General features: G+C 34.5%; 1 protein-coding gene across 4 annotated transcripts in view; it reads left to right on the forward strand.

Moving 5' to 3' along the window:
• Positions 1-11,256, forward strand: part of fmt (phosphatase 6 regulatory subunit 1-like protein fmt) — a 477,658-nt gene extending 466,402 nt beyond the window's left edge. For all 4 annotated transcript variants that reach the window (XM_090388378.1, XM_090388363.1, XM_090388382.1 and 1 more), the window contains one exon: positions 10,097-11,256. Coding sequence is in view for 3 of the 4 variants with exons in the window: in XM_090388363.1 (XP_090244489.1) it covers positions 10,097-10,157 (61 nt within the window). In the remaining variant the exon portion in view is untranslated. The remainder of the gene's footprint in view (positions 1-10,096) is intronic.
• Positions 11,257-11,503: the final 247 nt, after the last annotated feature.

Genomic DNA, 11,503 nt, shown 5'->3' on the forward strand with positions numbered 1-11,503 from the left:
CTGTGATCACTGCCACCTAGTGGTTCATTTATCTGCAGATTCTTAATGCATGAAGAATCACTGCTGATAATCAAATCAAGAGTATTACTCCCTCTAGTTGCCTCCCGAACATGCTGATGTAGAAAACAATCATCCAATAAATCCACAAAAGCCCTGCTAGTGCGTGAGTAACCAGCCCCCAAATTCCAGTCAATATCTGGGAAATTAAAATCTCCCATTATAAGACTCTCTGATTTACTGGCCCACTCTATTTCCCTGTACAGTTCCTTATTATACTCATCAGAGTCATTAGGCCTATAGCACACTCCTACTCTCAATTTTGATCTCCCAATGCTTATGTCACACCAAACTGACTCAACACTGCACTGTCCAGCGATGTCGACTGGCTTCACTTCCTTGGTTTTTATGTGTTTCTTAACTAATAGCATAACCCCTCCCCCTTTCCTATCCTGTCTATCCTTTCTGTAGACGTTGTACTCCCCAAATTGCAGTTCTGCATCCCTTATATCTGTGTGACACCACGTCTCTGATATCCCAACAATATCTGCCTTTGATGTTTTGAACAATACCTCAAATTCATCAAATTTATTTACTAAACTCCTAGCATTGGTGTACACACAAGTATACCTGCACCTGTTTCTATTCTTAGCTACCCTAACACAACCCATGTGTTTACTTGTACCGCAATGGCTCCCAGCAGTCTCTGAAATACCATGCATCTTGTTTTTCAGGCTTCTGCTCATTCTAATAGAAGCAGTGCAAGAATCTCTTTCACCTCTGCCAGTGGCTACTGTCAATCTATTGGTCTTTGTCTCCCCCCAAGCTAGCAGTTTTCCAACCCACCTAACACTGCCTCTATAGCATCAGCAATTGAGTACTTATTAAGATGTGTTAAGATATAATTTTTCATAAAATGAAAAATGACATTTTGTTATTTAATTGATACTGGAGTTTACATTATTCTGCTGTATATGAACAATTGGTAAAAAAAAAAAAAAAAAAAAAAAAAAGTTTCATTTTTGTTACCAGTCCATATTTAAAACATCAACAGAAAAAAGGTAATAAAATGATTCTGGTATATGTATGCTTGCAGTAATGTTGCAGTTTATTAGATCTTTTTAGAGTAACAATAATATTTAATAGCAAATAAAATATCTGCTCTGTAAAAAAAAATTGCATGATTAATAACTGCATGTGTCGTGTTTTTGTTATAGTGAGAGGGATTGGGACCTGTGATCTTGGTGCAGCTGTGTCCATACCCATTAAATCTAACATTGGTAACACACAATGTAAAATGTAACCAATGTATTTCTTGTATCAACAGCATTTCAGTATGCACTGTATTTCCAATGTATTTCCTTTGATCTGTTACAAAACTTAAACATTTATGGAATTATATAAGTCAAGCACTATACAGATTTTGTTGGTATATGTGGAGTGAGCTACTTATTTTTACCATGTTTTGGAGTCCTACAGGGTTTTCATCTCCTCTCCTGTCTTAGATCACAGTTCTTTTTTATTTATCTGAACAAAATAATCTCTCTTCAGGCATAAGCCATTTTATTTGAATGAATTTTAATTCTTTGTTGCTAACAGCTCTTTCCTGTTCATCTGAATAAACACACCGATGAGCCAAAACATTATGACCAGCAAGTCGTTATGCAAATCGAAGCAACTGCAGGTGAACTACGGAGCGGGTCGGGACACTGTATAAAAAACATCTGTTACTGAGCTCCATTAATGAGTGTTACTCTTGTTCTTCAGATGGGAAAGCTGCAGATTTAAGCGAGTTTGAGTCAAAGGCCAAATTGTAATGGCCAGACGACTGGTCAGAGCATATCAGAAACGGCATGGCTGGTGGGTTGTTGTTGTTTTTAGGAGCATTAGCAACTAAGGCCATATTGCTCCAGGGATGCAGTGGTTATTCTCTGACCTTTCTGCATCCTCCGTATTTGGTGGTCACGGGTTCTTGCCCCGGTCTAATCAAGCGTGTGCTATGCACTGCTGCACCTGGCTATGGAGTCACCGGCCCGGCTGCTGGGATACTCACGGTCAGCCATGACCGTGAGCATCCAGGGAACTCTGCAAATAATAGTAATCAAGAGCAATGCCCATTAATAACCACTATCTTCCGCTCCACTGTACTTTTATCCCCAGCAGTAATTTGCTCTTAGTGACATACTGCTCCAATTTATACAGCAGTCTTTCATTTGGAACAGTATTAAAAGCATCACTGCAAGTATATGATGTAAAAATAATTTTTTCTCTATTTCCTTTATTGCTGTATCATAGTAACTAATTAGATTGATCAGACAAGATCTCTCCTTTACAAATCCATGTTGCAATTGCCATATAATTGCATTCCTGTCAGAATGATACTGCATTACTTTAATCATTCACTTCATTATTTTCCCTGAAACAGAAGTCAAGCTTAAAGATCCAATTTGCCAATAGGAGAGACATATTCACATTTCCAATCTGTGGGGCCTCTCCACAATCCAAAGACATTCTTATAATAATGGTTAAAGGTTTGTTTTTATCATTTGGCACTTCTTTTAATAGTTGGTTAGAGCCCATCAGCTCCAGATGTCTTTAGCTATAACAGTTTCTCTTTCATTTCTCTCAATTACAAAACCATTTAGTTACTGATACAAGTATTTCTCACTGGACCTGCTGGCTGTGAAAAGACATTTACTCTTAAATTATTGATGGAAATATATAATTGCTTTTGTAATGTATTAAATATTCACAACACATATGTTACTTGTGCCTCCACGGGCAACACCACTGTGGAAATCGATGGTACAACAGTGCATTCTGCTTTCCGTACGTCTATCAAATAACCTTCAACTTAGTAGTTGAAATTCTTCAACAATATAGAACTGCATTTCAACATGTACGTACTATTATAATCGATGAAGTTAGTATGATTATGCAGAACTATTATCGATTATAGATATACGTTTAAAGCAGATAACTGGTGTTCATGAAATACCATTTGTAGGTATGAATATATACTTCATTGGAGATTTACAGCAATTGCCTCTAGTGCGTACTACACCTATATATAAATGCCTGAAGAACTCATTGATTGCTCCAGGATTGTGGCATTCACTACAGTTTCATGAATTAGTACAAGTTGTTCAACAGTCCAAGGCGCCTCCGTAGCCAGGTGAGCAGTGCGTAGCACACGCTTCTTGATTAGACTAGGGTTCAAGCCTGTGACCACCAAATACAGAAGATACGGAAAGGTCAGGGAATGACCACCGCATATCCCCGGAGCAATATGGCCTTAGTTCCTAATGCTCCTAAAAACCAAATAACATCAACAGTCCGATAGCACATTTTCTAAAATTCTTACAAAAATAGGCAACAGAGAAGCGTTATTACCAGATAAACTTAAAACTATAGAATCAAGATTTGTTACCAAAGAAGATGCTACTAATTTATATCTGCAAGGGATTCAACTATAAAAATAGTGATGTAAATGCCTATAGTACAAATTCTTTAGTTGCAGATGAAACCCATAAAATGGTTGCACAAGATTTATACCACGGATATCATTCTGAAGAACAATTAGCAAGTATGCGAAATAAATTCATAAAATGTCAGTGACTGAAACTGCAGGACTTCCATACATTCTACCATTATTGAAAGGAAAACCGTACATGGTTACTACAAATATAGATGTGGTCGATGGATTGGTAAACAGTGCAATTGGTACTTTAGTATATTTCAACAAAACAGAGTGTGGATGAAATTTCCTGATTCGAAAAATTTTCATAACCTTCAATCTCGTTATAAGCAATATGTGAAAGATAAACATTTACTTGGTCAATCCGTACATATTATAAAACAATCAACTACGATTCCATTCAAGAACAATAGGAAATTAACATGTAGACATACACAATTTCCTTTAGTATGTGCTTGTGCTTTGACTATACATAAATCTCAAGGAGGGACCTTTGACAAAGTTGCATATAATTATGAGAAAGATCATCAACAGCAACTCAAGATAACATGCCATTATCTCGAGTGACCTCGTTGCAAAGTTTATATAATACAAATCCCCACAACGATTTCACCACAGCAAAGCATCGCTTGAAAAATAATAAGCTATTGTCTCTGCAGGATGAACTGCAAGATTTCATACAAAGTGGTATATCTATATCGTCAATGAATGTACAAAGTTTATGGGCCCATGTTCGAGATATCAGAATGGACACAATCCAAAATATTGATATTAAGTGAAACGTGGTTGGATAACGACGAACATATGTTATTTAAACCATTCAACTGTGTGATTCAATTTAAAAGGTCAGATGTTTGTAGTGGTAGGTTGCGATATATCAATGTGAAGGTTCAACTATCATCAGTACACCACATTTTTGCACAACATAATAACAGCAATGCAACAGCGGTATCAGATAATTGGAGACATTTGTGGATCTTTGTGCAAATTCAATAGTGAATCTATTTTCAGCGCTGCCATATACATCACTCCAAGGATGTCGTTAGATATAATTCATAAACAAGAATTTGATGCCGTATTCCATTGAAGGTGCAAAATTATTGGAAGAGCCACTGGATCATATACCTATAGTTCTCGCTGGTGATTTCAATCTAGAATTAAATTCTGAGGCTTTAATTTTATTGTTTTATAAATTTATGAAAGATGTCTTCAATTTAGATATTAAGTCAAATACTATAATAAATACAGTAAACCCCCGCTATTCGCGGGGGTGACGTTCCTGAGAAATGCCGCGAATACCGAAAACGCGAATACTGAGTTATGGCTCCCATAGTAATAAAGGGGTTCCGTTCCAAAGTACGAAATATATAAGAAAAACTAGTCTAAAATTTTTTCTATGTATGTATTATATGTACCTTCATAATATGACTATGTACATAGACAGTGAAATGCAAGCATATGGCATCGAAATGAAAATAAAAAACAATTTAATATTAAATGTAATATTTATTAGAAATTTCAAACAAATTTTTCAAACTAGCGCCTTTGCTAGCTAAAAAACTTATCCAGCCAGTGCTATCGACAGTTTCGCTAAAGTGTTGATAAAGGAGTTTTGCCTTTTCACGAATGATGAGTGAACTTAACGGAATTTTATTTTGAGTTCGGTCTTCTATCCACAGATTTAAAGCTTTTTCCATTTTTTCTAATTTAACATCACAAGTTACAGAGCAAATTTTTGAAGCAATTAGCACGTTTTCACGGACACTACGGCGGATTTTTTCTTCCGATGTTTTGATTGATCGTACCGTTGACTCATTGATTTTATAATGTTTTGCCACTGAGGAGACACTTTCACCATTAGAAATTTTATCTAATAACTCAATTTTATTCGCTAATGTCATCACCTTCTTTGATATTTTCACATTTCTCTTGTTATTCGTAGCCATATTTTTGTAGGGGTTAGAAAGAACTTGTCCACAATAAAGTCACTTTCTTCCGTTAACACACTCTAAAAAGTCTGTTTTACACTGCAAAATGGTAGATTTGTCATTTTTGTAAGCATATCAATTTATAAATTTATTCAATTTATAAGCATATAAATTAAAAGCAAACGATGAAACCTTCCATGACAATCGCATAACACATACTGAACAAGGATTAGCGAGAAACATCCACACTCGCGATTTTGTCGCCCCTCTCCCCCCACTCACTGAGCACTGTTTTGACCGGGAAAGATAATTTTAGCCACGCCCATGTTTTTTTATGGTGGAAAATATTCACGGCGCTTTAAAATTCACATTTTTTTAGGTTTCATTTTATATTAAACTGGCGATCGCGAATAGCGGGGGGTTTACTGTACTACACATAATGGAACAACAATTGATAGAGTATTCACTCGGGAATTAAAATCATTTGAGTGTCAAAATTATATATCTTATTTCAGTTACCCTAGACCAATAATTTTAGTGTTATAATTTATTTTATACGAATTATTTCATTGTACACTATCCATTCATTGTATTTCATTTTACTGAAATTATTTTTTCAATAAAAATAATGCAGCAATACTTTTATTTATTTTACTGTACCAGTTTCATAATGAGTTCCTGCAGTAAAGACGTTTTTAATGGCTGCCATTATGACATTATCAGTGACACTACCAGTCTCAGAGTAGAGTGGCAGCAACTCATTATGTACCTGGTACATAATTTTTTATTACATTTTTTCACTATTATTAGCCAAAGACCTCATAATCCACCTTTGTTTGCGTGATCCCTTTAGTGACTTGACTGCTGATTAGTTTATATTTAGCGAAGGTTTCTCTGTCCCCTGATAATTCATAAGCATCCCAAGCATTTTTCTAGTCTCATTAGTTCATCTTATGTCCATTTAAGTATAAACTTTGAAGAGTATCTCTTTGCTGATATAAAAAAAGCGTAGCAGTTTCGAACAATTGCTTTCCTAAGCAGTTTATATTAGGAACAGTGTCATCACTGAAAAGAATTTATAAACTAAGATCACTGTAGTGATCTTTAAAAAAACAAAATCCCTTCCCTTTGTACTAGTTATATGTTTAAGTAAGCCTCACATCAATACACTATAATCATGTAATTCTTTTATTTGGAAATTCTTAATGCATGAAGATTTTGGTTTCAGTTTTTTTGGCACAAGAGCAGTTAAGGCTATAATGTGCCAAGTCCAAATGCATGAAGAGTCACTGCTGATAACTACTGGTAGCAGCCATGATTCTTCTTGTGTAGTCATCAGCAGTGACAACAAGAGAAAATATTGCTTTTTGTTGTGGCCTCTCTAACATGGTGTAGAAAAGTCATCCAATAAATCAGAAAAGTTTTGCTATTGTGTGGGTGATCAATCCACAATTTCAATTCAATATCTCGAAAGTTAAAATTCCCATGTTATAAGATAATCTGATTTACTGTTTTGTATTCGGTGTGCTCTTTTACTAAATGTATCCCACTCCCCTTTTCTCTCATGGCTGTCCTTTTTGTCCACATTATAATTACCATATTCAAATTCTGCTTCCTAATATCAATAACTCCATGTTTCTGTTATACCTGTACAGGCAAGACTGTTGTTGTTATTTGGTTTTTAGGAGCATTAGCAACTAAGGCCATATTGCTCCGGGGATATGCGGTGGTCATTCCCTGACCTTTCCGCATTTTGTGGTCACGGCTTTAACCCCAGTCTAATCAAGAAGCATGTGCTACGCCAGTGTTTCTCAAAGGGTGTGCCGCGTCACATTAGTGTGCCGCAAAATTTTCCAAGTGTGCCGCGAAATTTAGAAATTTCTTCTTCTATGACTACGTAGGTGTGCCGCGAAATTTTTCTTCTTTGGAAAATGTGCCACGAGAGTAAAAAGATTGAGAAACACTGTGCTACGCACTGCTCCTCCTGCCCATCTAGCTACGGAGGTGCCGGCAAGTACAGTATATGTTCCTGTTTTCTCTTAGTAACTGTAATAAAGATCATATATTGTATAAATGAATGCATGAATTACAAGGCATACTGAGGATCCCCTTGTCTTAAGAGGATCCTCAGTATGCCTTGTAATCAGCTACGTTTTCTATGCTGCTGCATATCTCAACAGAAGCAGTACAAGAATCAGTTTCACCTCTGCTTTTGGCTTCTGTTAAACTATTAGTCTGTGTTGTATCCCTCCCCTCAAACAAACAAGTTTCCAATATCCCAAACACTACCTCTATAGTATCAGCAAATATTCTTACACCCCCTTCTATTTAAGTATATCCTTTTAAGGATATACAGTCTGTCCTCGTATAGCACGATAGTTGTGTTCCTAGAAACCCTCGTGCAATATAAACAACAGGCCCTATGGGAAAAGTGGGGTTAGGTGCCGACCACCCAAGATTGAACACACATTTGGAACCTAAACATTACCAAACACAATAAATAATCGGGTAATTTTAATCGATTAAAATACGTAATAAAAAATATTTTTTATTATAATATAATAAATAATAAAAAATATTTATTTTTTTATTATTTATTATATTATAATAAAGTATTTTTTAATACTAAAAAAGTATTTTTTACGAATAAAATACGTATTTTATTCGTGAAAAATTTATTATATTAAATAAAATAGTCGTAATAAAATACTTAAATATTTTATAATATGTAAGTATAAATTATAATACGTAAGTCGTAATAAAATGCTTACGTATTTTATGACGACTATTACGTAATAAAATATTGCTAATGCTTTTGCTTCTTTCTTAAGCAAACTTGTTTTTTGTTTGATTTTCTATCCAAACATAGAAAATCGAAAAACAGATAGCAAAGACAGCTGTTCCATCTCTTCCAATTCTTGTGCCTTAATCTAATGGATTTTAATTACACTTTGAGTTGTTCCTGCTATGAAAGTTATTTTCTCCGCATTCTTTGTAATTTTCGGCGTTGCCTCATTTAGGTCTGTAGCACGTGCAACATCACATGGTCTTTCATTTCGCTCAAAGCGTTTCACAATTTTATATTTTTTTCTCTATCGACAGAGGTGGACTGGCCATAAGCTTTACCGGGGAAACCCCGGTGGGCCGGTGTGATTTTGGCCATAAACCGTAGTATGAGGCCACTATAAATTTTCCCGGGTAACAATTTTTGACCCAGTCCGCCTCTGTTTATCGATATTGCTTTTTTTTTTCTCTCTGAATCTGCAGTGTCTTCGCCAGGACGCTTCCTTTTCATACCTTTTAAGTATTTTACTCATTTTTAAAGCACAATTACAAAACGAGGAGGCACCCTTAATACACATAAACAAAGCTGCGCGCGTGTAGCAACTGAATAAACAACACCGTAAAGGCCGAGTACATTATTAACACCTCACATTTTACTAAAGCACATTTCTGGGGGTTACTACCATAAAACAATAAAAACAATTTCCAGTTGCGTTTCTGCTAGTGGAATCTGTTATAAACTGGTTGTAAACTCGATCTAATTGCAATTGCAAATTATCGAAAGCTGGAATTGTGTGGGTTTTTACGTTATTATGGTGAAATGTGTTTCCCCTTCACTGATATAAAACACATAAATACATTTTCAGAATCTTCTTCATTCCTATCGTGTTGCGTTCAGTTGGGGTGATTCCGCGTTCGACTGCCATTTCTTGTAAACACGAAGGCGAATCGTGCATAAGCGAATTCGGTTCGTGTTATATAAGATATCGTTCCCCTATTTATAAATCGTGTATGATCGTGTAATGTAAACACGTGTTATACGAGGACCGACTGTACTTGAATAGAAGGGGGTGTAAATTAGATTGGTATGACTGCTTATATCAATCCCATGAACACATGATGGTAGAATTCTCTTCTGTGACTCTCATTTTTAAATAATTTGCAAAGCAAAATTCAGTAAGAAACACATAATTACACTACTAATTTGAAACAAAAAGATAAAAGTTATGAAAAAAGTTTACTTAGCAGCTTTTGTAAATCTTTCTCTCTCTCTCACACACTCTCAGTAACTAGAATATTTATCTATCAAAGAAATGCATATGATACTATTTCAATTCCAACTAATCAGTCATACCACCCTGATTAGATAGTGTTCTTGCCAGATATAGTTTTTACCATAATGAAGATTGTTTCTAATTAAAAATACAGTACACTATGCTTTATTAAAGAATTGAATGGCATCATCATCAGACATACCCGTTACAGATAAGACTGGCATAATGTGGTGCTAGATGGAATACAATTGCTTCATTTTACAATAGATCAAAATCTTCTCCAAACGTAGATGACAGTTTAAAGGAGCTTTCTTCACTAGGGCACTGTTGGAATTGCCCTAAAAGCATGAATATAGAGAAACCTCTAACATCTTGCAAAAATCATCAATCTCACATTCCACCCAATTCACAATCTCTTGAAGAATGCTTAGAGGTTGCAGATCTGAAGATTTTATTACCTTGCCCAGTCTTATGTTACATTGGTCAGTCTCTGAAGAGGGAAGATGATGAAATTCTGACTTAAAACTTTTAAACAAAAGAAATTTTATTCTCTGTTTGCATATGTGCAGTATATATAAATATTCATCAGAATCTAAAAATATAGAATTAATTATTTAACCTTTTTATTTTTATAGATACCAAGGGGAGCAATTAAAAACAGTTAAAGGAGAAAGTCTGTTAAATGGTCCTGTTTGAAGTCTGTGAATACCATAGATGTTAGTAGACATTTTAATGCACCAAAGGCAGCAGCACTTGGTTTTTGTTAAGCTTGTTGTTTGGAAACAAGCAAATAAGAAATATTTCAGGCCCATTAACTACTCTGTCAAAGTCCCTTATTTCTCAGGTATGGGGGCTGACCTTCGTTGAATATCAGAGGAACAGATTGTATTGTTAATGGACAACATGAAAACATTTTTGAGAATATATTTCTTAGAATATATAAATCTTGTAGTTTTATGTAAATTTCTTGTTGTTTGTGCCCAGAATAAAGTATCAGAAACAAGCAGAAATCGTTGTAATTAAAAAGAAAATAGAAATGTGCATAAATTGCTCTGCTTGTTTCTGATACTGATTAAACTTTAAAAAGAAGTAAAATGGTATCACATTTGTAAAAAACTTGGGGAAACTTATTTGTAATCCATATACAGGTACACACAAAATCATAATGAACTTCTCCCTCTCTCTCACACACACACTCTAGAAACGTACAAATTATATTTTTGTGCATGTATTCATATTTTTCTGATAATAGCTCTTCTGTTAAGTCTGGCATGCCGAATGTCAAAACAACAGATCTGATTTAGTGTTGGTTTGTTGTTTTATAAGATATCCTGCCTTTTCATGAACAAGGTTTTTAGTTAATAGTAACCTATCTAGTACTCTCAGCTACTCTGAAATTTATTTATGAACTGAGATAAAAATTCTATGGTTATCACATGTACATTTTTGATCACACTGCGATAAAAGAAATACATATTTTCATTTGTAGATGTCAGTTATTTTTTAATATTAAAAATTTTATGCCGCTACAGAATTTATGAAAATTTATGGCTCTACATTGTATAAATGAATGCACAAATTAATATTAAAACTGAGTTTTATGTTTTTAGGACAGTTTTAGATAATTTTCACCTTTCCCTCTCATCTTTATTATAATCATTGATGAGGTGCTGAAAAAGCCTTTCTTTGCAGTTGTTTTATGAAAGTTCATTTCTGTAGTTTACTTTTGCATTGCATGTACTGTAAATATAACTTGCTTATTCTAGTTTGGCATTAACTATTTAAGTTGGGAATGTTTTTTGTTTTTTTTTTTTAATTAGATATCCGCATTTTGTAAGATAAATTCAGTATTAGATATAATTTTTAAAATTTACACCACTTACTAGGAATACTCACGGAAAAAGAAATTTCTGAATATCAAAATGTTAAAGTATACACCAACAACATTTTTGGTCTGAATGTGTTATGTTATTAAATTAACCATGCAAATGGCTTGTGCATCTAATGCAATATGCAAGTGATGTTATTTTTTTTAACATGAA

This window comes from Mastigoproctus giganteus, chromosome 2, assembly GCF_048544385.1.
Source record: "Mastigoproctus giganteus isolate SK-2022 chromosome 2, ASM4854438v1, whole genome shotgun sequence".
Lineage (NCBI taxonomy): Eukaryota > Metazoa > Arthropoda > Arachnida > Uropygi > Thelyphonidae > Mastigoproctus > Mastigoproctus giganteus.